The sequence below is a fragment of the Doryrhamphus excisus genome, chromosome 10 (genome assembly GCF_030265055.1).
Source record: "Doryrhamphus excisus isolate RoL2022-K1 chromosome 10, RoL_Dexc_1.0, whole genome shotgun sequence".
NCBI lineage: Eukaryota > Metazoa > Chordata > Actinopteri > Syngnathiformes > Syngnathidae > Doryrhamphus > Doryrhamphus excisus.
The window spans coordinates 5,641,835-5,667,507 of record NC_080475.1 but is presented as its reverse complement, the minus strand read 5'-3'; the positions used below and the strand labels follow the sequence as shown (position 1 = coordinate 5,667,507).

The 25,673-nt window shown below is 44.6% G+C and overlaps 5 protein-coding genes across 20 annotated transcripts in view; 3 read left to right on the top strand and 2 right to left on the bottom strand.

Moving 5' to 3' along the window:
• nbn (nibrin) overlaps positions 1-4,457 on the top strand; it is a 16,519-nt gene extending 12,062 nt beyond the window's left edge. Inside the window, exon 17 of the mRNA XM_058084112.1 lies at positions 651-4,457. Within this exon, the coding sequence (XP_057940095.1) occupies positions 651-684 (34 nt within the window). The 3' untranslated portion in view covers positions 685-4,457. The remainder of the gene's footprint in view (positions 1-650) is intronic.
• Positions 1-25,673, top strand: part of cldn12 (claudin 12) — a 120,772-nt gene that overhangs the window by 84,555 nt on the left and 10,544 nt on the right. The gene's annotated exons all lie outside the window — the stretch shown is intronic.
• osgin2 (oxidative stress induced growth inhibitor family member 2) lies at positions 2,555-9,059 on the bottom strand. Of its 2 annotated transcripts, XM_058084115.1 has the most exons (6): positions 8,807-9,058; positions 7,234-7,320; positions 7,022-7,158; positions 6,741-6,932; positions 6,367-6,458; positions 2,558-6,297 (listed from the first exon to the last, which is right to left on the bottom strand). In XM_058084115.1, the coding sequence occupies exons 1-6, from the start codon at positions 9,051-9,053 to the stop codon at positions 5,154-5,156; spliced, it is 1,899 nt and encodes a 632-aa protein (XP_057940098.1). In that variant the 5' UTR covers positions 9,054-9,058; the 3' UTR covers positions 2,558-5,153. The 2 variants fall into 2 exon arrangements, with proteins under 2 accessions (XP_057940097.1, XP_057940098.1); XM_058084114.1 differs by having other exon boundaries at positions 2,555-6,458; positions 8,807-9,059.
• gtpbp10 (GTP-binding protein 10 (putative)) lies at positions 4,568-25,673 on the top strand. 3 transcript variants are annotated; one of them, XM_058084123.1, is made up of 11 exons: positions 4,568-9,674; positions 11,610-11,803; positions 11,890-11,981; positions 12,188-12,332; positions 12,419-12,492; positions 13,308-13,360; positions 13,881-13,988; positions 14,069-14,146; positions 14,226-14,349; positions 14,416-14,616; positions 24,827-25,673. In XM_058084123.1, the coding sequence occupies exons 1-10, from the start codon at positions 9,642-9,644 to the stop codon at positions 14,613-14,615; spliced, it is 1,101 nt and encodes a 366-aa protein (XP_057940106.1). In that variant the 5' UTR covers positions 4,568-9,641; the 3' UTR covers position 14,616; positions 24,827-25,673. The 3 variants fall into 3 exon arrangements, with proteins under 3 accessions (XP_057940106.1, XP_057940108.1, XP_057940107.1); XM_058084125.1 differs by lacking the exon at positions 24,827-25,673 and having other exon boundaries at positions 14,073-14,146; positions 14,416-14,561; XM_058084124.1 differs by lacking the exons at positions 4,568-9,674; positions 24,827-25,673 and adding an exon at positions 10,489-10,679 and having other exon boundaries at positions 14,416-14,833.
• Positions 15,499-25,673, bottom strand: part of adam22 (ADAM metallopeptidase domain 22) — a 52,705-nt gene continuing 42,530 nt past the window's right edge. For 2 of the 13 annotated variants that reach the window (XM_058084101.1, XM_058084108.1), the window contains 10 exons: positions 25,018-25,123; positions 24,821-24,940; positions 24,579-24,747; positions 23,739-23,850; positions 23,122-23,212; positions 22,155-22,208; positions 21,740-21,940; positions 20,862-20,962; positions 20,707-20,773; positions 15,500-18,523 (listed from right to left, as the gene is read on the bottom strand). In XM_058084101.1, coding sequence (XP_057940084.1) covers positions 18,331-18,523; positions 20,707-20,773; positions 20,862-20,962; positions 21,740-21,940; positions 22,155-22,208; positions 23,122-23,212; positions 23,739-23,850; positions 24,579-24,747; positions 24,821-24,940; positions 25,018-25,123 — 1,214 coding nt within the window. In that variant the 3' untranslated portion in view covers positions 15,500-18,330. Of the gene's footprint in view, positions 18,524-19,686; positions 19,777-20,706; positions 20,774-20,861; positions 20,963-21,739; positions 21,941-22,060; positions 22,209-23,121; positions 23,213-23,398; positions 23,851-24,578; positions 24,748-24,820; positions 24,941-25,017; positions 25,124-25,673 lie in introns of those variants that run through there. The other 11 variants (XM_058084111.1, XR_009131816.1, XM_058084102.1 and 8 more) reach the window with 11 other exon arrangements.

Sequence of the window (25,673 nt, the reverse complement as noted above, 5' to 3'; positions counted from 1 at the left end):
ATAGCTGCGGAGGAGACCTGGAAGAGGGAAAAAGTAATTATTTACTACTTAAAATGTGCAGGTACTACATTTAAGGGTTTTTTCTTCTACCTGTAAGACCTGTGGATTTAACTGTGAAATATTGTAATGCACGCAGCCGTTCTAATCAACATAATTAACAGAGAACCAGGCCCAACGCGCTTTCATCACAGCGGTTTCCACGGTAACGGCGGTGATGTAAGCCGCCGTGTTTTCTTTGACGAAGCAGAAAGGAGACAGTCCGAGATTGATTTTGTGTGTGTGTGTTGAGGCTGAGCTGTGTTTGATCACCGAGTCATGCTCAAGTCAGTCATGCGTGGCCCCGGGGGGGGGGGGGGGGGGTAGCAGACTCTGCCGCTAAGAAAACAGCGCGGTACATTTCGCCAGCTTAAAAACCAGCGGGTGTCCAGACGTGCTTTATAGGAAGCCTGTTTGCTTTCAGCTGTTCAAACACGCTCACGCCGTCTTTTACGGCGCTTCATTTGGGGCTGTTTTTTGTTTGTTCAAAATGCCTCTAAGGACATTGAGGAATGAGCCATGAGGAATGTTAAAAGCCCGTCCTGGGGGGGTCGGGGGGGTGGCGGGGGGGGGAGCCATGACATCAACTGTTTGTCTCTTCCTGTCTCTTTTAGGTACAACCCCACCAAATTGACCAGGAGAAGATGAAACACCTCCTGGGCATGCCCGTCAACCGTCAGTGCAACAGTCAGATAAGACGATCACATCCGTGTTCACTTACAGCAGGGTGGCCAAAATGCGGCTCCGGGGGCCGTCTTTGTTTTTCACCTGCAACACTTTCTACAAAATACAATTAAACGAGAAATCTGAAAAGAAAACAACACAAAAACATAGAAATGTTGATACTAACACAGTAGAACCTTTTAATTCATTCCCACTAACATTCCCACTACCCGAAACGGACATCAATTTTTCCCATAATGGAATAATTTAAGTCCAATTAATTCGTTCCCGAACGCTGACACACAGTTTCTTACTTTTTACCTTTATGTTAAAGACGTGATTCTTGATGGGAGTGTTCCCAAACGCCACACGGACGCCACCTTCCTGTTTTGCCATGAGTTATTGCTCGAGTGTTTCTCCTCTCACTAACAAAAAATGAAACCAAAGTAGCACAATTTTCGATGAATAACACTAGAGAACTGAACTGAATTCAAGACCAAAACAGGAAGTTGATGTCCTTGTCGCGAAAGGAATCATTTAAGTCCAATGAATTCATTCCCGACTGTTGACACACAGTTTCTAACTTTTACTATTACTTTCATTGAAGATGTGATTTTTGATGGGAGTGTTCCCAAACGCCACATGGACACCACCTTCCTGTTTTGCCATGAGTTATTGCTCGAGTGTTTCTCCTCTCACTAACAAAAAATGAAACCAAAGTAGCACAATTTTCGATGAATAACACTAGAGAACTGAACTGAATTCAAGACCAAAACAGGAAGTTGATGTCCTTGTCGCGAAAGGAATCATTTAAGTCCAATGAATTCATTCCCGACTGTTGCCAAACAGTTTCTAACTTTTACTATTACTTTCATTGAAGACGTGATTTTTGATGGGAGTGTTCCCAAACGCCACATGGACACCACCTTCCTGTTTTGCCATGAGTTATTGCTCGAGTGCTTCTCGTCTCACTAACACAAAATGGAACCAAAGCAGCACAATTTTTGATGAATAACACTAGAGAACTGAACTGAATTCAAGACCAAAACAGGAAGTTGATGTCCTTGTCGCGAAAGGAATCATTTAAGTCCAATGAATTCATTCCCGACTGTTGACACACAGTTTCTAACTTTTACTATTACTTTCATTGAAGACGTGATTTTTGATGGGAGTGTTCCCAAACGCCACATGGACACCACCTTCCTGTTTTGCCATGAGTTAGTCCTTGAGTGTTTCTCATCTCACTAACAAAAACTGGAACCAAAGTAGCACAATTTTTGATGAATAACACTAGAGAACTGAACTGAATTCAATACATAAACAGGAAGTTGGTGTCCGTGTCGCGAAAGGAATCATTTAAGTCCAATGAATTAATTCCCGACTGTTGACACACAGTTTCTAACTTTTACTATTACTTTCATTGAAGACGTGATTTTTGATGGGAGTGTTCCCAAACGCCACATGGACACCACCTTCCTGTTTTGCCATGAGTTATTGCTCGAGTGTTTCTCGTCTTACTAACAAAAAACTGGAACCAAAGTAGCACAATTTTCGATGAATAACACTAGAGAACTGAACTGAATTCAAGACCAAAACAGGAAGTTGATGTCCTTGTCGCAACTTTGGGAGCACTCACATCCACAAAGATGTCACCTTAAATGTCACTTTATCCCTTCCATTGATATTTATATGCAATTAGAATAGTTTCATGAATGTAGAACTGTAAAAAAAATGTGTTTTGCGATGACTTAAGACGTACACTGACCTGAAAATGTATTTAAACCGAGGTAAAGGATGCTAACTGAGGTTCCACTGTAGTGTGTGTGTAGGATTTAGGATTGGTTTTTAGCAAGATTACAAGGTTTGCACCCGCTTAAGGTCAAACATTGTGATTATCCAACTATGAACTTTATGAAGCCACCGACGGAAAATAATGTAACACGTGTTTTCTTTCTCATTGTTTTATTTGTCAATAATAATAATAATAAAAAAAAACATGGCATAGAAAACATTACAAAGTATTTTTATGTTAAAACCTGACATGCCGAGAGCAGCTTATCCTTAGAGCAAATGTTTACCTGCTTTAGCAAGCGCATGAGAGGCGATGGATTCAAGTGTCGCTGCCGTCTGAGCAATATTCTCCACCATAGGGATGGGCGTTTTATTCCTCAATTCATTTCTATGGCATGCACTAACTGCATGCAACCAGCAGGGGCGCTGTTAGCAGTCTTATCTTAAACCTGCTGCAAAAATACAAGCGCTTGCCGACACAAACGGGTTCCGCCAAGCTATTGCAAGGCTCAATATGATGGATATGCGTGGAAATAGGAGTTCAGAACAAAATTCTCTGAACTGATCTTGTAGTCGAATGCCCAACCCGTGTTTACAGCCAAACAAACAAACTGAAGCTAGTCTGCTACGAAGTCACCTCGCCAAAACATGGCGACACCTTCAGGTACACCTGCACCAATAGAGAATGCGGTAAGCTAAATATCAATGTCAATGGAGGGTGCAGGTGTTCCTAATGATGTGACCAGTACGTGTATCCAAGTCCGCCCAAGAAGCACTGAAAAAAAAAAAACAGCAGGAATTCCTGATTGACCGCTAATGTGGCTAACAGTGACCCGTCATAATAAATAAGCCAAAAAAAAAACTACGCACACAAAATGTAAGCTTATATCGCAGGTGTGTTTTCAATGAGGTGAGCTTATTTTGCACGTGTTCAAACATTGGCATTTAATGACGAGCCGTGTGAAAAAAAAAAACAGCAGAGCAATACACACGTCACTTTTCTTCTCGTGTTTTGTGCGCCGTGTCGGTTTTCACAGCATACAAGCTAACGAACAAGGCAACCGTCACGTTGGTTCTTTGCAACCGAGCTGTTTGGTGTAGTTACTGTTGGAGGGATGACGCTGTACCTGCTCCGAGTGCCCTGAGATGACTTGAAAGTTAAGATAAAAGACCCTTGTTTTTGCTGTCATGCATGCTATTAGTGGAAATATGTGGAAATTTGGCCCACAGGTTGTGGTCATCCATTGTGAGAAGCGTACATGTACACGAGGCAACCAAAAGGCAAAAGTGTATTTAATGCTGCCGTTATTTACAAAGTTAGGGCCACACTAAAAAGGAAAAAAAAACTAAGAATTAAGTCATTTTATAAGAAATAAGCAGTACATTTATGAGCCTAAAATATGCTTTGTTTGAGAGAAAAGAGGGAAAAAAATTAATTTTGATTTTTTTTAAATAGTTGTGACTACAAAAAAGTTTCAAAACTTATTTTTAGAAATGTCGTAATACTATGAAGAAAAGTATAAGAATAAAGCTGTCATATTTTAATGATTAAAAACATCCCGCAAAACTAGAATAAAGTAAAGAAAAATGCAATTGTACACGGAAAAAAAATTTGCATAGAAATGAAAGCCTCTCGCGACCCCCCCAGGGGGGTCCAGCCCCACTATATGAGAAGCACTGTATTAAGGTTACATTTATGACAATAATGTTGTAATATTTTGAGAGTAATGTCATAATGCTACAATAAAATGGTTGGAATTTTATTGTAATAAAGGTGTAGTATTTTGATTAAAATTAGTTGTACATCTGCAAGAATGAAGTTTATTTGTGAGGTGAAAAAAAAATTGATTTTATGACCAAAAACATAATTTTACTAGACTAGAGTAAATTTGGAGCAAAACAGTCATAATGCTACAAGAAAAAAGTTATTATACTACAAAAAAGTTGAATTTCATGAAAAAAAATTATCTCAAAATTAAAAATAAAAATTGTAATAATACAGTTAAAAATAAAGTTGTAATACTATGACAATTTTTTTTTTCCCAAAGAATTTTGATTTTTTTTCCCATCAGTGTGGCTTTGCAGTTATTTTCTTAGTACAAAAAAATATTTAAGCTACTAAAATTCTTTGAAATGACCAAAATTCCTGTCACTAAAAGATATAAATCTACACTTAAGTGGGTAGCAACGTCGCACGTTGGGTACATTCAAACCTGCCTGTGAAATGATTTGCATAGAAAGCCTCTCGGTTGCACTCTGACTAAAACGATAGATTACATAGAAGTAGATATAAATAGAATATTTTCAACCTTAACTGAGGAAGCATCTACAACTCCAAAAAACGGATTGTCTCAGAGTCCTAAGGAAGATAGACGTTGCTAGTTTAAGTTTATTCCTGGTGTTCACTCTTTCAGAGAACATTTTTTGGGAGTTCAGTACTGTATGCTAGCATAGATGGATTCAAAGAAATGCAGAAATCGATGGAATTACCTGATTGAAAAAAAAAACCCACGTTCCCATTCACTGTGAGGTTCCATGAATAACGGACATGTAGAAAATGTTGGCACATAAGTAGCTTACATTTCTGGAAAGTCAAACACGCTAAAGCAGTTCTCTAGAAGTTTGGGTATTTTTGGTGGTAAAAACGCCAGAATATCATCCGTTCAAATAAAGCTATTCCCGCCGTTGCCGATGAGCTTCCCTTTCTTTTTCAGTTTCTTCAGAAGGCAGGAAGCGATGCCGAGGGCGCCGCCCTTCAAGAAGCGAACAAAGTTGTCTCCCACCAACGGACCCATGGCGAACAGACCGGGTTCCTTGGTGCACTCAAAGGTGTAGGGGTGGATGTCGATGGGGTTCTGCTTGCAGGAGATGGGCTTTGTCGGATCGAGGCCTAGATACTGGCCCTGCCCCTTCAAGAAAAACAAATTGGGGTTGGTTCCAATCAGCACCAGAGCCATGGATATCTTGAAGGCCTTCAGGGAATTGTTCCCCTGCAGAAGACACTTCATGTCCGACTGGAAGGACACCACGCAGTGTCCGGGGAAACTGGTGTAGTCTGGAAAGAGGCCGGCGTTAGCGGCCATGTTCGCCGCGGTCAACTGCGTCTTGGGGCACATTTTGGCGCACACCGAAGAAGCAATGCTCATGGTCTGATTTGGACCAGACGAGGGTGCAACCGTTGCGTAGGTCTGAGAGCACATCATGTTGTAGACTTTGTGGTACTCTGGGTACAAAGTCTTGGGCAGCTGTTTGAAGATGAGGTCAGAGTCGTCTACGTTTTTCCTGAAGACGTGCAACACTCTGATGTTGCTGTTGCAAGCGCACAGAACCGCGTCTGCGGCGCTTAAACCGGCGCCCATGACTAATACCGGATCTGAGTTTGTATCGAGCTTGCGCAGGTTTAAAGCCAAGCCCAGGTCTGCGATGCTGTGGAACACAAAGGGCAGGTCCTCCCCTTCCACATTTAATCGAACCGGCGAATCGGATGCACCTGTGGCCAGAACTACATTCTCAGCAAACAGAGAGAAGGGGACATGGGTGTTGTTCTGCACCTGCTGGTATCCCCGTACCTCCCAGAGAGACCCCGATCCTCCATCGCCATTTGACTCAAAGCTTTCATCCTGACCGTCATCCGCTCTTTCGCCTCCGAGATTTTCCAGACCTTCCATCTTGTGCGCACGGCAGAGTCTTTGGACCGATGTCACGTACGTGTTGTCAACAAAATTATTTTGGAGGCCTTGTAACGTCACGTAGTTTCGGTAATAGGATGAGATCTCCTCGGGGGTGGCCCTGTCGCTGGTGGGATCCCTTGGAAGAAGAGAGGGACAATGGGCAAAGAGGCGGCACCAAACAAAGGCTACGGGTTCTTTTCGGTACCTTCGTTTTTCGCTGATCAAGTCCCGGTAGTTGACGCCAGGGAGTTCCATCCAGATGCCGAGACTTATTGTGAGCATGGAGCCTTCCATAGCCTGGAGAAGAACCAAAATGAAGATCCAAAAGAACGACTTGAGTTCAAAGTTTATACAGTGGAACCCGATTAGTGTCTTAACTCGTCTTAAGTGGACCAACTGATCAAATCCTGGTCCCGACACGTTCTTACAACTCAAGAAAACATTGGTCAACATAAAATATGAGATCTGAAGGGTTCCTGTCTATGAAACCGCTGTGGGTTGAAAGTTTTGGTTCCGTCGACGTGGATCCGGCAGTCCGCGGGCGGTCTACTTCCTGTTCCACCATGTAAGGAAACTTACATGCCAGGCTCCTCCGGGCGTCGCCTTCCCTAAGACCAGATGCGGGATGTGTTGCTGCTTGTCCCTCCTCCACTGGAGCACGGGTGGGTACTCGTACCCAAAGTCGGCGTTGGGGTGGAGTAACGTGTCAAACAGCACGGCGACGGGGTTCGTGGACCTTCCCTCAAGACCTTCGCTCAAATATTCCAGATCCTGCAGACAATGAATGAACACACGACTGACTTTTGGCGTCTTCTGCTACTCTAGTCCTTAGAATCTGTTTCCCGATCCTGGATTTGTACCTGCTCAGTAATGGGTAGGTGTTTGGTCTCCTGTAGTTTTCTGTATAGTATCGGGTTTGGGTGGACCGTCGCCGTGTCTAGGTAGGGCTTGTTGCCACTCAGTAGGTACGACAAACAAATACCAGATGGTCCATTACCTGAACATGGAAAGCGATCATCACAAAAGTTGACAAGGAAGGATTACGATGAACGAAGTCCCGATCGGTGGTTACCTATGATGATGACAGGAACTGTAGGTGGGTGCTCTTGTGGGTGTTGATCGGTCTCTTCCAGAAGAGGCATGGCTGGAGCCTGGGCCACTGCGAAGGATGAGACAAAAGCTCCATCCATTTCGGTACCAGTCCATTTGATATTTTACTACACAGCCACGATTGTGCTTGGTGTTTTTTTTCCCCCTGACTGGCAGGTTCAAACTGGATAGCTGTCTTTGTGTCCGCACGCCAATATTGTCCTTGTTGTCATCTCATGACCTAACCCCCCCCCCCCTTATATGGAAGTACCCCGCCACAAGATAAAATGCCCACCCTGCCAGAGCGCCCACACCCCCTATCCCATCCTATCAAAGACCGCCTGAGGCCGGGCTAGCGTCTCTTTAACCCCCGGTGCCGCTTCCCACACAAAAGGCGCTTCTAATCAGATTTATATAGGCTGGCGTCTGTTATGAAACATTACTATTGTGTTGGTGTGTTTTGGTGTGTTACACGACGGCGCCATTGTGTGGCCACCGAGCAGCAAATCCCCGCTGATCACTCCTCCCAGTGGGCTCTAATCCCACTGGGTCTGTTTATGTCTTTACCGCCCGTTAGAACAGCAGCGGTATATGAATGGGGTCCTGGCACCGTGACAGATGCCAACGTCATTGGTCCTAGCTCCTAGCGCCTAGCTCCTGGCCATTTTATGTGTGTGGTTTTGCCGCATCGGGAGCTAATGCTAACAACATATGCAGTGCCATTGTGAAAAGTTCTGGGTAGACGAAACATTGAATGACTCTTGGTGACTCTAAATTGAATGAATATGAATGTTGAGTGTGAATGGTTGTTTGTCTATATCTGCCCTGTGATTGGCTGACGACCAGTCCATTGGCCGGCAACTCAAAAGTCAGCTGGGATAGGCTCCAGCATACCCCTCGTATAGAAATTGAATAGATGAATATTCTGTATGTATGCTAGCAGCCCCTCCACCCACCGAGACAAACAGACTGACAAAAGGTCTCACTCCCGTTCATGCCGTTGTTCTATGGAATAAACACTAAGGTACTGAAACTGATTGAACCAACCAATTGGAACCATAAAACAAAAAAAAAAACCTGTTGGACCCCGCCCACGGACTGGTACTGGGGCACTGCCCCATCCGTGGTAGAAGTAGAAGATGCCCTCTTGGCTCCTACTATAATAAGTGCATCATTGTACTACTTTTGTACTTTTTGGCAACATTACTGCATTTTAAATGGTGAAATCAGTCACCTTGGAGGCTAATTATTCCTATTATTGCAGCGTGTACCTGAAGTGACAATAAAGTCAATAGACTACCCTTAAAAATACTGCAGACTTTACTTGAACATCATGTTCTCAGTATGTTCAGTGTCATGTATTTCCATTTCTAGCCTGTTGTCCCAGGCCTCGATCTTTGCACCTTGTGTTGATTTCCACGCTGCATGCAACTATAAGGATGCTGCATCCCACGCTGGCTCAATTTTACACCACGCCGCTACATCGTAGTAAGCCCGTTTCTCCATCATTGCATCATTCAGGTCAAAAGTCCCATTCAAGGACAAGCGTTTCTTACCGCTTTGTGGATTGCGTCTCTTCTTTCCTCCCCGTCGCGTCCTGTGATCACGACCCACGGCGGCGTGTGTGTGCGAGTGCGCCGTATAAATAGGCTGATGCTGGTGGGAGGACTTGTAGGGGATGCGCACGACGGATTCCGCGCACTTACAGCTGGTGATCCGAGCCGAGGGATGGAGCTCTTCTCCGTGTAAGAGATGCGAGAGCAAAACCGGTGAGTGGATACCCCCCACCCCCCCCCCAAACATGCGCATCTCGTTCTGAGCTGGCAAGTGTAGGCGCGTTCACGCAAGGTTAACACGCGCACTCTACACTCCACGTGGAAGCGAGCCTTGTGAAAGCCGGCGCGCCCCCGTAAACACGTGACAAGCCAAAACAACACAGTGCAAATGATAATCTGCGCTTCGATTTCGGTGTGTTGTATCCGATTATGGATGAAGCGGCCCTTGTATCAAAAGTGCATGTCTCCGGATTAATAATGGCAAACCAGGATTAAATCACATATAGTTGAGACAAAATCTCCGCATACTCTCGTTTTCGCAATTTAGTGAAACCGTGTATATTGTGTAACTGTCTCGGTTCTGTTTATCATCCGGATACCTGTATTTTTAAAACGTAATTAATGCATTTACGACGGTCATGTTGTGACTTGAATGCACCACCTCAGCCATTGGCTCGTCTCCCGCGGATTGATGCACGTCAATGTCCACGTGATGCGGAAGCAGTTCCGTCGCATCATGCAAACAAAACTGCACGGGTCGGTCTTCCAACCCAAGCTAACACGCAGCTACATTGGCTTCTTAAATGGCTTCTTAAACGGCTAAACTCTTCTAAACATGGTTCAGCTGTGCAGTATTTGTCTCCGGAAAGTAAGTATTGTTGTGAGGACTTCATATCCGGCGCTTTTTGTTAAGAATTTGTCAAATTGGCAGGCAGTAGCTCGCTAGCTAATGTCAAAACAGTCAATGCTAACTGGCTACATATGACCGAATGGGCTGTGTGTTCACGTGCCGTTTACTCGTGTATTTTCAATAGTTAAGATAGAAAATATAATCACCTAAACGTTAAATACTTTCAAAGTTAAACGTGGTTCAACTGTGCAGTATTTGCCTCTGGAAAGTAAGTATTGTTGTGAGGACTTCACACCCGGCACTTTTTGATAAGCATTTGTCAAAGCGACAGGTAGTAGCTCGCTAGCTAGCTAATGTCAAAACAGTCAATGCTAACTGGCTACATATGACTGAATGGGCTGTGTGTTCACGTGCCGTTTACTCGTGTATTTTCAATAGTTAAGATAGAAAATATAAACACCTAAACGTTAAATACTTTCAAAGTTAAACGTCGTTCAACTGTGCAGTATTTGCCCCTGGAAAGTAGGTATTGTTGTGAGGACTTCACACCCGGCACTTTTTGATAAGCATTTGTCAAAGCGACAGGTAGTAGCTCGCTAGCTAGCTAATGTCAAAACAGTCAATGCTAACTGGCTACATATGACTGAATGGGCTGTGTGTTCACGTGCCGTTTACTCGTGTATTTTCAATAGTTAAGATAGAAAATATAAACACCTAAACGTTAAATACTTTCAAAGTTAAACGTGGTTCAACTGTGCAGTATTTGCCTTCGGAAAGTAAATATTGTGAGGACTTCATAACCCGCATTTTTTGATAAGCATTTGTCAAAGCGACAGGTAGTAGCGAGCTAGCTAATGTCAAAACAGTGAATGCTAACTGGCTACATATGACTGAATGGGCTGTGTGTTCACGTGCCGTTTACTCGTGTATTTTCAATAGTTAAGATAGAAAATATAAACACCTAAACGTTAAATACTTTCAAAGTTAAACATTGTTCAGCTGTGCAGTATTTGCCTCCGGAAAGTAAGTATTGTTGTGAGGACTTCACACCCGGCACTTTTTGATAAGCCTTTGTCAAAGCGACAGGTAGTAGCTCGCTAGCTAGCTAATGTCAAAACAGTGAATGCTAATTGGCTACATATGTGTTCACGTGCCGTTTAACTCATGTATTTTCAATAGTTAAGATAGAAAATATAAACACCTAAACGTTAAATACTTTCAAAGTTAAACGTGGTTCAACTGTGCAGTATTTGCCTTCGGAAAGTAAATATTGTGAGGGCTTCATAACCCGCATTTTTTGATAAGCATTTGTCAAAGCGACAGGTAGTAGCGAGCTAGCTAAAGTCAAAACAGTGAATGCTAACTGGCTACATATGACTGAATGGGCTGTGTGTTCACGTGCCGTTTACTCGTGTATTTTCAATAGTTAAGATAGAATATATCTTACACCTAAACGTTAAATACTTTCAAAGTTAAACATTGTTCAGCTGTGCAGTATTTGCCTCCGGAAAATAAGTATTGTTGTGAGGACTTCATACCCGGCACTTTTTGCTAAGAATTTGTCAAATTGGCAGGCATTAGCTCGTCTAGCTAGCTAGTTTACTTGTGTATTTTCAATGCTCAAGATAGAAAATAGAAACACCTAAACGGTAAATACTTTCAAAGTGTGGCACGGTAAGCCTCCAATCAGAGAATATCATATGCGACCCTCTTAAAAACTCGTTTTCTGGAGCTTTTTTTTTTTGCTCACTCCAGCTTCATTTACGCATTGGAGTATTTGAGACATTATTAAGTACATTTTGCCTTTGCCATTTAAAAAATGAAAATGCTGATTTTCTTTATTTTTGTGAAGCTGTTGTACCTTTCAGAAGAAGCATGTCCCTGTACTACAGTGATATAACATAACAAATACAGTATGAGTATGTAATCTGGCTGGTTTTGTGTCTTTTGCAGTATGGAAACTTTGTGGACAACGTCCGACTGTTTGTCCGTGCCGGCGCCGGCGGCATGGGCTTGCCTCGCCTTGGGGGGCACGGAGGAAACGGTGGAGACGTTTGGGTGGTCGCCGCCGAGAAGATGACGTTGAAAAAGATCAGGGACAAGTACCCTCAAAAACGCTTTGTAGCCGACGTAGGAGCCAACAGCAGGTTCGCTCGCCATAATAGAATCGATGGCAAATTGTCTGGATTGAGTGGATTGTTTATTATTATTTGAATTGTTTCTATGTCAACAGTGTGCGGTCCCTGAAAGGAGAGAAGGGGAAGGACAAAGAGATTCTGGTTCCTGTGGGTGTCACAGTCACCACCGATGATGACAAGATAATTGGTAGGTGGAAAACTGCCACAGTCGGTAGAACAGCAACACAGAGGTCAGCTTTGGCTTCCTCGTGTGCTGTTTTGCACCTTATTCATACGGATGGTTGCTTTTTAGAACAGACACGCTGCATTCTGGGACCATTTCCCCAGTAGGAAATAATAGAAATGCAGAAGTTAAGTAGGCAGGTTCTGATGCACTTTGTCGTCTTCTCAAAGGAGACCTGAATGCGGAGGGTGATCGTGTGATGGTGGCCAAAGGAGGACACGGAGGGTCCTTGACCTCCGCCTTCCTGCCCAGCAAAGGCCAGTCAAGGCAGATCAAGCTGGACCTCAAACTCATCGCCGACATGGGCATGGTGGGGTAAGTGTGTGTGTGTGTGTGTGTGTGTGTGTGTGTGTGTGTCATTAAGGCCCCCAACTCAAGGAACCGTACTTTGTCCCCTTCAGGTTCCCGAATGCGGGCAAATCCTCCCTGCTGACGGTCTTGTCTAACGCCACGCCTCAGATAGCCAGCTACGCCTGTAAGTACCTCGGCTACGTTTTGGTATTACGTTATATTTACATTACTTATTACGTACATGATATTTATTAGTGATTTATTTACTTATATTACATCATTTTTACAATATGTTAGTTGTGAGTACTACAGTTTTTAAATTGGATTTGTAATCAGTCTTTACAGTTTTTATAATGTGTTCTATTAGGTATGAAAAATGTTATTAGGTATTAACATTTTTTATTAGTTATTTCCAGGGCTGTCAATCGATAATCGAAAGTTTAATTGCATTAATCACAGATGATTAAATGATACACGGGTTGTTCTTCTCGTAATTATGACTTTATTCTCATAATATTTTGACTTTATTCTCCTAACATTTTGACTTTATTCTCCAAATATTTGGACTTTATTGTCCTAATATAACATTTAGTGCTAATTTTTCAAAAATCATATCTTAAGTAATCGTTTGTTTCTCATAAGATTATGACTAAAATTATTATTATTATTACTAAAATTAGGAGTTTTTAAAATCTTAATATTTTGGTTTTATTGTAAAATTACACAAATTTTTCATTTTTTGCTGCTCCCCTTATTTTTTTGCAAGGATACTTTTAGAATGTATAAAAAAAGGTGGGGCCACAAGTGGCCCATGTGCCGTAGTTTGGACACCCCCTGGTTTATGTGGACATGTAGTATTAATGTAATCATTACCACTACGCAGTGACTTCCTGTTCACTGCTGTAATAACCTATAATAAAATGCCCCCCCCCCAGTTATTATTTATGAGTTCATTTTTGTACGCCAGGGTTCTAACTAATGCGTGTTGTTGTTTTGCAGTCACAACGTTGAAGCCCCAGATTGGAAAATTATTCTACCAAGACCACAAGCAGGTACGGAAAAGTGGGCTGCGTCTTGCAGTACACTTGAAAGTATTCCGAGTGCATCAGTATGTTGATACTAAGAAGTACATGAAAACGTTTCACTCAGTAGTCCCAGCCGGGGCTTTGCAGTGAAAGGCGGGGGGGGGGTGTAGTGTACAGGCATAGTAGAATATTGGGATTGTCATTTCTGGTAATGAATTCCAGGTAGTACACAGTATACTGACGGAAGTATTCCATTTGAAACACAGTGGCAGTATTGGATATCAGTGAATTTAGTGTTTAATTACGGCACCTTATAGTGTCTTCTATTGTGGATGATACGGTAAGATAAGACAAGATTAATTGTTAATTAGTCTAATAGATTAATCAGTCCCACAAGCGTAAATTACAGATTTACAGAAGCAAAAGCAGAGTACAAAAAAGTATAGAAATGGCAACAAGGTAATACAAAGGAAAACTTCTATACTGTATGTATGTATGTATGTAAGTAATTGCATTGTGTACTGATGGTTGCTTTTTCCTGACGTAGATCTCCGTAGCGGATCTGCCGGGTTTGATTGAGGGCGCTCACATGAACAAAGGAATGGGCCACAAGTTCCTCAAGCACGTGGAGAGAACCAAGCACCTCCTCTTTGTGGTTTGTGGCAGCGGCATTATCTTCTATGTCTAGTGTTATACATTGTGGTTGTCTACAGTTTTGGTTTTTGTTTTTTTTAGGTAGATGTTTGCGGCTTCCAGCTTGCGAGTCAAACGCCATTCAGGTCGGCCTTTGAAGCCGTGCAGCTCCTCACCAAGGTGACGCTCGCCAAGAAGTCAGTGTCGCGTTTCCTGGATGGACTCGAATGTTGTAAGGCGTCCGCTTTCTTCCCCGCAGGAGCTGGAGCTCTACAAGGAGGAGCTTGCGGGCAAACCGGCCCTGCTGGTGGTCAACAAGATGGACCTCCCTGATGCTGAGGAGAAACTGGCCGAGCTCAAAGAGCAGCTGCTAAACCCAAAAGGTGAAAACCTTCAAAGCTCTGTTGATATAATCCTCAGTTTAATTGGTTGTTTTTTGTATGCTGTAGACTTTAGCCGTACGTTGCTGCCCGCCGACATGATACCAAAGAATCACATGACGTTCAGGCATGTGGTTCCCGTCTCTGCCGCCACCGGGTTCAGCGTGGAGCGCTTGAAAAGTCTGATTCGGGAGTCGCTGGAGGAAGACGACAACATGGCGACCGAGGCCTTCCGTCAGGAAAGACTGCAGCTGCTGAGGCAACGCTGAGGTTAGCATTGCACCATCCAACATTAAAGTAGTCCAAGAGGCGGAGATACACAACAAAATGTACTACTGGTTTTTTCCACCACAAAGTTGAGGCAAGTGTGTTGATGAAAGATTTATTTATATTAAATATTACAATACTGAATTAGGAGGGAAAATGGGAGGTTTTTGCATCATTTTCCTGTACAGCACACAGGATAAACACTTTATCATCATCATCATCATCATGTGTGGGGGGGGGGGGGGGGGCTCAAAGACTAATGTCTTGGTGTCTTACAGTCCTCCAGGAATACATTCAACGGACCAGCGCCTGTGTGTGTGTGTTGGTGGGGGGGGGGCGTGCGTGCGTGTGTGTTGGTGGGGGGGGGGGCGTGCGTGTGTGTGTGTTGGTGGGGGGGGGGCGTGTGTGTGTGTGTTGGTGGGGGGGCGTGTGTGTGTGTGTGTGTGTTGGGGGGGGCGTGTGTGTTGGTGGTGGGGGCGTGTGTGTGTGTGTTGGTGGGGGGGGGGCGTGCGTGTGTGTTGGTGGGGGGGGCGTGTGTGTGGGGGGGCGTGTGTGTTGGTGGGGGGGCGTGTGTGTGTTGGGGGGCGTGTGTGTGTGTGTTGGGGGGGGCGTGTGTGTGTGTGTTGGGGGGCGTGTGTGTGTGTTGGTGGGGGGGCGTGTGTGTGTTGGGGGGCGTGTGTGTGTGTGTGTGTGTGTTGGGGGGGGCGTGTGTGTGTGTGTGTGTGTGTTGGGGGGGCGTGTGTGTTGGTGGTGGGGGCGTGTGTGTGTGTGTGTTGGGGGGCGTGTGTGTTGGTGGTGGGGGCGTGTGTGTGTGTTGGTGGGGGGGCGTGTGTGTGTGTTGGTGGGGGGGGCGTGTGTGTGTGTGTGTGTGTTGGGGGGGTGTGTGTGTGTGTGGGGGGGCGTGTGTGTGTTGGGGGAGCGTGTGTGTGTGTGTTGGTGGGGGGGGGCGTGTGTGTTGGGGGGGGCGTGCGTGTGTGTGTTGGTGTGTGTGTGTGTGTTGGTGGGGGGGGACGTGTGTGTGTTGGGGGGACGCGTGTGTGTTGGGGGGGCGTGTGTGCGTGTGTGTTGGGGGGGGCAAATGAGTTAATTTTACATCAAGAAATATAAAAAAGTCCAAACACAAATACAATAATAATACAATAATAATACAATAAAGCACTTGATTAGCGTGTGAGTCGCTGCTGTACATAATGCCGAGAGAGAAAAGTGAACAATATAAAGGTATTCAATAATAAAAAATATACTACTAGTAGCAATAGTAATCAGTAGTAATGATGGTGACCTTCATATGCTAAAGCCTAACAGACATGATTTACAAAAGGTGCTAAACAAAATGACAAATGCACAATTCAAACTGTACAAAAGAATTTGATTTTGGGACGTCAATGACGTGTTTTGTTTCCTGAACGCCCCCCCCCCCCCGCCACCCCAAACCGGGTACTAAAAGCAGACACAAACAGACTTTCCTTTATAATTATTATACAGTCGTGTTAAAATAAGAGCACACATGACTGTCAATGACGTATATGGCGCCCCCTGTGGGTGAAATTAAAGGGGTCCTATCCTCATTACGAAAGCTTTTCTAATTATTTTGGATGCCAGTGGGCCACTATGGGAAGTTTACTTGAATAAAATACTATAATACTAATACTAAAATACCCCGCCACCACGCAGACCTGCAGAGAGACACGCCCCATTACATGCTAATTGTTCGCTAACAGTCTCAAATTGATATTGGATAGCAATACCGCTCGTTTAGTTTCCGATCCGATACTTTAACCTTACATGTCTGGTGAATTTAAAATGTAGTTTAAAACATTTAATTGAAATAAATGAATTTGAAAAAAGTTATTAATTTAATAATGCATTTTTTTAAAACCCTGAAGTGTATTGAGGTAGCAGGGTGATGAAAAATATAAACAACGCAAAGTACAGCAGAACAAACGGAGGTCAAAATCATACTTTTAACACTAAAACAAGAATATAAGTAATCTTATTGTATTTTAAACTTTTTAAGATACTGGCTACTCGGGTATACGTAGACGTACAATTGTTACTTTCCGGCTGCCCTACTCAAGAAAAAACGTTTTGACAATGTTACTGTATTGTCCTACCGATGACGCAGCGTCGGGAGCAACCGGCGGTTGAGTATCTTGCCCAAGGATACTTCGGCAGGATCGAACCTGCCACCTTCAGGTTGAGAGCCGCCTACCACCCGAGCCATGCCACCTTGCAGGTCTGCTTGCAGGGAATTCAAACAAAAAAAAAATGAATCAACATAGTAATCGATGAACGGGATGATGATGATGATGATGAAATAATGTTTGAACCAAAGCCACCTGATGATGTCACTTCCTCATCACGTCGCTCTGAGAGGTTGCCGACGTAAGGAAGGATAGAACCCCTTTCATCATGAGAGCCTGCATGTCAGCTTTACGTTCCAGGTTCTTCTTAGTAGCCGTATCAGGTTGTCTACCTTCTAGATCTCCTCATAAAGGGGGTGTCAGGAGTCCACGGACGTAACAATTTAAGGTCACAGTAATTAAAAAAAAAAAAAAAGTGATTTTCTTTCCGTATGTACACGACATGGAGAGGAGGAGTGATGCGTGATGGTGAGCTACGATGGCCACAAAGCGGAGAAACGGCGAAGTATATCTGCTCCTCACATGCGTTCCGTCCCAAAGCCAGTCTTTGTTGATTCATGCATTTTTAGTCTTTCCACACTCGCCAACGATCCGGGTGATGCAGCAACGGACACGGAGGACGTCCACAGTGGGGAGGGAGGGGGTTGGACGGTGGGGGAGGAGATGGCTCAGGGTTGGGTTAGGGGTTGGGGGAGGGGGCGGAGTCTAAGCTCCAAGCGGTGCTGGGTCCCTCCAGCACCGTCAGTGACGCTCACCTCTGTTGGGTTTGAGTTTGTCTTGTTGATCAGAGTCCATTTTGTTTCATTGTGTGTGTGTGTGTGTGTGTGTGTGTGTGTCGTTCAGTTTTCCTCCGCTCTTATATCGACGTCTCCCACAGCTGCAAAGATAAGAAACATCAAAGTGAACTTTAAGGATGTACAGTCGTGGCCAAGCGCTTTGAGAATGACACAAATATGGCCTCTAGTTCACTCATCTTTCAAGGTAGTCTATGGCTACATAAACATGGACTCACTAACCCTAACCCTACCAAAAGAAAGATAAGACTCCCATCTTTCATCAGAAAATAATATTTTGTTTCTACTCTTTTCCGTTCTTTAGTAATCAGCAGTAGAACATAGCTATGTTTCAGGAAAATATCAGTTCCCGACTACAAAAGGGAGAAAAACATCTTTTTGTGAATGAAGAGTTATAAGTTGATGGCCATGGATTGCCAAGTCCCGCTTAATTCCACTGCATTTCAGCCCTGTCACAAAAGGAGGAGCTGACACGTTACCATGTAAGGATTGCAATCTTGTGGAATGCGTTGGGCGGCCAGATTTAGGATGAGCCTGGGGGGGGGGGTCTATCCGCACAGAAACATTTTCAGTTCAAAATGATTTTACTACTCTAAATGTATATGCCTTAGTCATTAGTTTGTGGTTGGTTCTTAATTAGCTGCTCAGTAACTACTGCATTGGTGTGTACCTTCATGTAAAGTGAGACTATACCCATAAAAATATACAATTATGAAAATGAATACTTGTGTCACTCTCAAAACTGATGGCCATGACCATAGGAGACGTATTTGAAAAGGTTAAAAGTAGCATAGTATTATAAAAGGTGAGCAGAAGGAAAGGATAGAAAGCAAGATGGCGTCAGTCACCCTTGCACTCTGCCTGCTGGCTTTCCTCTGGTCATCGGGAAGGGGCGGCATTGGGTAAGGGTATCTCCTGCTGGATGCAATCGATCCCGTGGAGGAAGTGGGGGACTTGGCAGGAGACAGTGTCCTATGAGGAGGAAGAAAAAAAAAAAAAGTCAACGGTTGCAGCCATGTTGCGTCTTTCTCCCAAAAGTACGCAACGCCACCGTTTCGGTGCACTGGTGGCAGCCTCACGTTGTGTACTCACGTTGTGTACTCACGTTGTGTACTCACGTTGTGTACTCACGTTGTGTACTTTTGGTGAATGACGTGAGGAAACCAGGAGAACAGAGTAAAGTGGCAAGGAGACACACACTGAAGCCGACCCATAGCAGCTTGTTTCCACGACAGTACTACAGTACTCTATATACTGCTTTGACAGATAAATACTGTACACGTGTACAGTCCTAATTTACAGTAGTATTCTACACTGGACACTAGGTGTCAGTAATGTTACACAGCCACCACAGGAAGGAACTCTCCCGTTACTAAAATATTAGCTCTTATTTATGGCCAATATGGCGAATTTTATCTTATTATTATGTCTATTAAATTGAGTAACAAGTGTAAAGTTGACTATAGGGGTGCTATTGTATGTCTAGAGGGCTCGAATATGTTTAAAAAAACGTATGTAGAAGATCGTTGACAGATTTTCTATGCTGTAATTGCAAAAATATGACATAATAAATAAAGAATAAGGTCTGGAATGAGGGATTATTGTATAGTTAAATAAAAGGTTTGACCCTGGAACTGATTATTTCTACTTCCTACTAGTCTCTAAAATCTCTAAAGCATGATTATTTAGGGTAACGTACCCTGGACAAAAAAAAAAAAGGGCAGTTAACAGGAGTAGCCTGGTCCCCGCCATCTCTCCTCGACTGTTTTGGAAACAATGTGCTGTGGGGCACAGGATTCGGAGTGGCGACCTCGCGGGGGCAAAGAAGGGGGCGGGGGCAGCACAGTGATGACGTCAGAGGAGCGGTGCGAGGAGAAGACGCATGTGGTCACCGGCTTGACGTCATGATAGTCAACATGCAGACCGAACAAGAGGCCGGGGGAGAGAGAGAGGGGGGGGGGGTGGGGGGCAATAACGACACATGAGGTATAAATACACTAAGGTGCATTCAAATCAAATGCGGTGGGGAAAGGATAAAGAGGAGCAAGGCAAATGAAAGGATGACGTCTTGTGTACAAGACCAAGCAAAAAGTGAGGGGGGGGGGGGACTGGGGGTTGTAGACAAGAAGATATACCTAAGGTACGGTCCTTGTGTGTTTTTATTCACATCTTCTACCCATTTAGTTACATCATAAAAGTCTGTTTTGTCGTGAGGGGTTAAATACCTGTGGGGTGGGGCGGGGGGGGGGGGTAGACACAAAAAAGGAGAGGAGAGGAAGTGTAAGAATGAAGGAAAATGGAAAAGGATGGTAAAAAGTCTTGGAGTGAGTGACAGAGCAGAGGCATCCTGAACAAGACAGCACAATGCAAGTGGACTGGGACGGTGGACGACCACCCCCCCCCCCTCCCCCACCCACGTGGTTTGTGATGGAAAATGAAGGATAAAAAAAACACTAATCACACACACGTCAACCTCATTGTGCATTCCAAGCGTCTCATGCTTGCAACGCAAACATATGCCAAACACAGCCAGTGCACAGTGTGGCCATCACGGTGCATTCACGGGCATACAGTAAATCACAACACTTGGTGCTTGAGAGAAGGTTCCACATGTACGAATGTTAATTATTGTGTACAACTACACTGTGTCATCAACATGTATTGAGCTACGTTCCCTGATAATTACTTTGTTGGGTGTTTTTTTTTTTGGGGGGGGGGGGGGGGGGTGTAGAGCAGAAAGCGGAAGGTTGTCGGTTCTATCCTCACTCCCTCCACACACCCAGTCACTGTTGTCATGTCCCTGGGCAAAGACTTCACCCACCTTCCTACCTTGCCTCCAGGGCAACATTGGTATATGAATGGTAATGATACTACCCCAAGGCAGCTGTGCCCACGGATGTACATTACCACCACCAGCGTGTGTATGAGTAATGAATGAATAATGAAGTCACTTCATTGTGAGGCACTGTGGTCTAGTCAATTATTATTATTATTATTATTATTATTTACTAAAAGTCCCTAATTTTGCCCATATGTATAATAATATTTTTATAATTAATATCCTTCATTTTGTTGACCAATCAATCGGGGCACATAGAGTAACTTGTGTTTTTTGTCCTCCATTTCTTTCAACATGATCGCCATGAGGTACTTACTCTGTGGAGTTGGAGCGAGCACGGAACTTCTTTCCTTTCAGTTTCTTGCGATTGCCACTCAGGTTTCCTGGCGAGACGACAGTTAGACCGTTAGGGGCGTACACACCAGAGGCACGACCACCCGCAGTCGTATTTCCGCGTTGGCCGAGCGTTACCTTGCCACGAGTTGCTCCGCGGCCGACCGTTCTCGCAGATGTCGGAGATGTGTTTGGCATCTGGGATTCTCTCGCTCCACGAGTGGGAGAGGCCGTTAGACCTATGACAACGACAACGTGCATTGAGGGATGCGTACATAAGCGGTACAATGACAAAAAATTCTAACAGGTCGCGGGACTCCAGCCCCGTGAGAATCAAAAGCATTGCCTCCAAGTTGGAAGTGTGATGGTAACCATAGAACTGGAAATGTGAAGACACTCATTCATTCATTTTCTACCGCTTTTCCTCACGAGGGTTGCGGGGGGGTGCTGGAGCCTATCCCAGCTGTCTTTGGGGCGAGAGGCGGGGTACACCCTGGACTGGTTTGGCCAGCCAATCACAGGGCACATATAGACAAACAACCATTCACACTCACATTCATACCTATGGACAATTTGGAGTCGCTAATTAACCTAGCATGTTTTTTGGAATGTGGGAGGAAACCGGAGTACCCGGAGAAAACCCACGCATGCACGGGGAGAACATGCAAACTCCACACAGAGATGGCCTAGGGTGGAATTGAACCCTGGTCTCCTAGCTGTGAGGTCTGCGCGCTAACCACTCGACCCTGAAGAGACTCATGTTCAAATATTTCTTAAACATAGTCTGTACAGTTCAATCGGAACAAATTAATTCCAATTCCATGATTTCCGATGGGAGGGAGTGAGTTGGACCTTAGGGGCTCCACCGTACAAAAGGAAGGCATCACATGACAGGAAGTAGTGTGTGTGCACACACACACACACACACACACACACACACACACACACACACACACACACACACACACACACACACAGAGAGATAAAACGAATGGCGGAATGTCGAGATGGCACACCTGAATCCAAACAGTGAGATGTTCTGAGTAATGGATGGGATGGATGGAGTGAAGGACAGGGCGCAAATCTGAAGGTGCGACAGACAGGCTGACCTCTTCTTGGAGCTGCAGCCCGAGTTTGTGCTCACGCCCGGCGGCATGTCGCTGTAAAAGGAATCGGCATCGCTGGGCTTTGTTACATAGTCACCTGGGGGCATTTGCCTGCACATACAAGAGACGGCGTTCATCTTGGCACGCGGACACGTGACCCGTCGTACGTTCGTTTAGCTCGTTTAATCATTTATTTCAACCATCTTCCATGCAACTTGGCTGGACTTTTCTATTGATATTGTATAATAATAACAGTTGAATTATGATATCCTCACATAAACTCTTTAGTACGGCACAGCATTGACAATATAGAAAATGAGCAAACCGGCAGAATCTTCGGTGAACCTCGGACTCCACGTAGCATCTCTGCTTGTAGCTCCTGAGAGGTGGAGAGGAGGGCCGTCAGTCAACGATTGGCGCCAAAAGACTTGCATGTTTATGAATATCATAATATCTGCTTGCAAGACGTATGATATAGCGTGTATAATGTTAGCAACCATTCTGTTACATCAGGGGTGGGCAAACTTTGACTTGTTGGCCACGCTGGGTTAAAACATTTGGCAATAAACACCAGCGAAGGTTAGCGGAACCTCGTAGCGTGGATGGAAGCTAGCAGGGTTAGCTTGGTTTAGCATGCCAGAGTGCGTGAGTCGGGATGGGATGAGTATATCGTCACCGCTCTTGTCGCCAGCTCAAAAATAGAAGCGTTGTCTAACTGTGTAAACAAGAGACACGTGGCGTTGGAATTGCATGCGAGCTTCCTTAATCACAAGCACAGGCATTACGGCTTGTTGATGATTTGCTAGAGATGGGTGCTGAAAAGTTAGCCAGTTTGTTGCCAAATATTGTTACATTTTTTCGTTTGATAACATCATATCTTGACGCATTCTAAAGATTTTGTGATATTTGCCAAGGTCAGTATCGCCCAACCCTACTCCAAATGCCTGCAAGGCATGCTGGGCAGTCCACAATATGAACTGTTAACAATAAAAGATTGGATATCAACAGTATGTTAACTACTTCTCTGACGACCTCAATCAAGGAAAAATGTTGGGAGAACACAAGCTACCCAGCATGCCTTGCGGCAGGAATATATGGGTGTTTTTTTTTTTTTTAGCGTGGGTATTATATGTAGATTTGTATTTGTATGAGCACATGATGCAATAGGTAGTTTACTTTCTATGTTGTGTTTGCCCACCCTGTTTTCTCAAAGTGAGCATTATTACTAAAGGCAGAATTTCCCACCCAGCTTTTATAGCAGGTATCAGTATGTAGGCCACTGGCACACTCACTTGTAGCACCAGGCCGTCACAGCCAGTATGAGGGCGAGGAAGAGGATGGACCCAACGATGGCCCCAATGATGATGTTGGTACTGGTGATGCCTGATACACAGGAAGAAGGGGAGGAAGGAAGGAAGCCAGATTTGTGTTAGTTGATTCTCTTATTTCACTTAATCGGGACACATGGGGGGGGGGGGGGGGGGGGGGGGTACAAAACCACAAACCACTGCGAAGGAACACACCATCACACCACACTTAGGAGGAGGGGGGGTGTAAGAGGTGAAAAGGGGGAAGTCGGGTTTGTACCAACAGCTTCACATTATTAACTGGCTGCAGGACGGTAAGAGGGGGGGTAAAGAACCAGGAAATGTCAAGCAGACAGAATGAAATAGTAACTCAAATCTGACCTCAAGGAACTGCGTCAAAGACCTGTGAACAAAGAACGGGCGTGGGAAAAAAAAAAACACAAAGAAAAAGTGATGCTGACCGGTGATGAGCAAACAACAAAAGAGCAAAACAAAGCATAAAATATTCATAACAAAATGAACGAGTATAAAAGTGGATGACAGGAAGAGAGAGAGAAAAAAAAGAAATGGCAATGAGTGGTGAGAATCGGTGATAGCGCTACCTGAAACCGAGGCTGTGGGTCCCACCACGAGGTAGCTGAGCGGTGACGTGGAGTTACAGTCCTCTCCTGCCCAGCCCAGGTAGCACACACACCTCAGCTCATTACTGCAAACCTGCGGAGGACAATAACACCACAAATATAGTCTGGTTTCAGCAGAAAATATCATTACCTCTGGAAAAATAGCTTTGCAAAGCCGAGAAAAATTACACTAAATTTGGATTGGAAAGTTAGGGAATTTTGGACATAAAATTTTTTTGGACATTTTAATTTCATTAAATTTTTTACATTAAAGTTAGACACTGTCCACTGGATATAAATGGAATTTGGGGAATTTACTGACATTTTGGGGTGTGCACACACACCATCATGATGATTTGGTAAGCAAATATGCTTCCAAAAACATGCTAGGTTAATTAGCGACTCCAAATTGTCCATAGGTATGAATGTGAGTGTGAATGGTTGTTTGTCTATATGTGCCCTGTGATTGGCTGGCCACCAGTCCAGGGTGTACCCCGCCTCTCGCCCAAAGACAGCTGGGATAGGCTCCAGCACCCCCCGTGACCCTCGTGAGGAAAAGGGGTAGAAAATGAATGAATGTCTTGGCCTCCTACTGGTCGGATGTGACCTAAACCCCTCCCCCCAGGGCGTGTCTCAACCCAAAGCTTGCCACCATACGTGAGGGTAGGAATGGAGATCAAACGCTAAATTGACAGCTTTGGGCTTTTGGATCAGCACCCGATGAAGGTACTTGGGGCAGGACATCATCCCCGTCCCTTGTCTCCATAGACTTGGATTAAGAAGTCCTGAATCTCATGTGAGTGCACGTGTGGATGTTTGTACCCCGTGTCCAGAGCAGACGGTTTTGTCGGTGGTCCCGGGGCAGGTGCTGAAGTTGAACTGCTGGAGGGGGAGACATTTGTGGTTGAAGCAGATGTGGTCTGTCCCGCAGGCCGTGCCGTCCTCCACGTAGCCCAGGTCGGTGTCCCCGTCGATCACCACGTGGGCACCGCTGACATAAAACACATTAGTGACTCACACGATACATTTTGAAGCAAGGACTCACTTCAAATGTTTTTGTGTACCTGCAGTCCAGAGAGGCACTGTGTCTCGCCACCGAGAAGGACGTCAGGCCTCCTTGCAGTTCCCCCAGGCGTGGGGCGGGCGAGATGTTGGAGCACAGCAGGTAACCGCAGTGAACGTCCCTGAGAGATGGAGATGGAGACGGAACTGAGAGCACAGCAGAGACGTTTGGGCGAGAGTCAAGAGAAGACAGACTGACTGTTTGTTACACTGGATCCACGTGTCTTTGTCCCGCCCACAGTTGCCCTTCTCCGTGCCCTCAATGTTGAGCTTCTCGTAGCAGAACTTGTCAGCCGCCGTGGCCTCTGGAGTAGACAAACACGTTGAATGGATAGACGTGTGTCAATGGAGCAGTGATGTTTACAGTGTATGTCAAAGGCTAAAGACATGCATGTAGACAAATGTATACTGTACATTGTGTGCGTATATGATGGGACATAGGGATATGTACTTGTACACATCATGCGTGTATGTGAACGGACATACAGGTGTTTGCATTACACCATATGCACATGCAAAAGGACAGATATTCACATTATGGGCGCATACAAATTGACAAATCAATGCTTATAATTTTAAGAATTATTAAGAATGTATGTGAATTGGCAACCAAGTTGAAATTATGTATGTGCGAATGGACAGACAAATACATACACGTGGAGGTGACAAAAGTCACATACATTACGTGTATATGTATGTGAAGGGTCAGATATTTACATTTTGTGTGCAAATAAATGGACAAATAGATGCTTACATTGTGTGTGTATGAGAACGGACGTATGCATGTATGCATTATATACGCATGCTTATGCAAACTGACCTACAGATGTTTATACTACCATTGCAATTGAACGG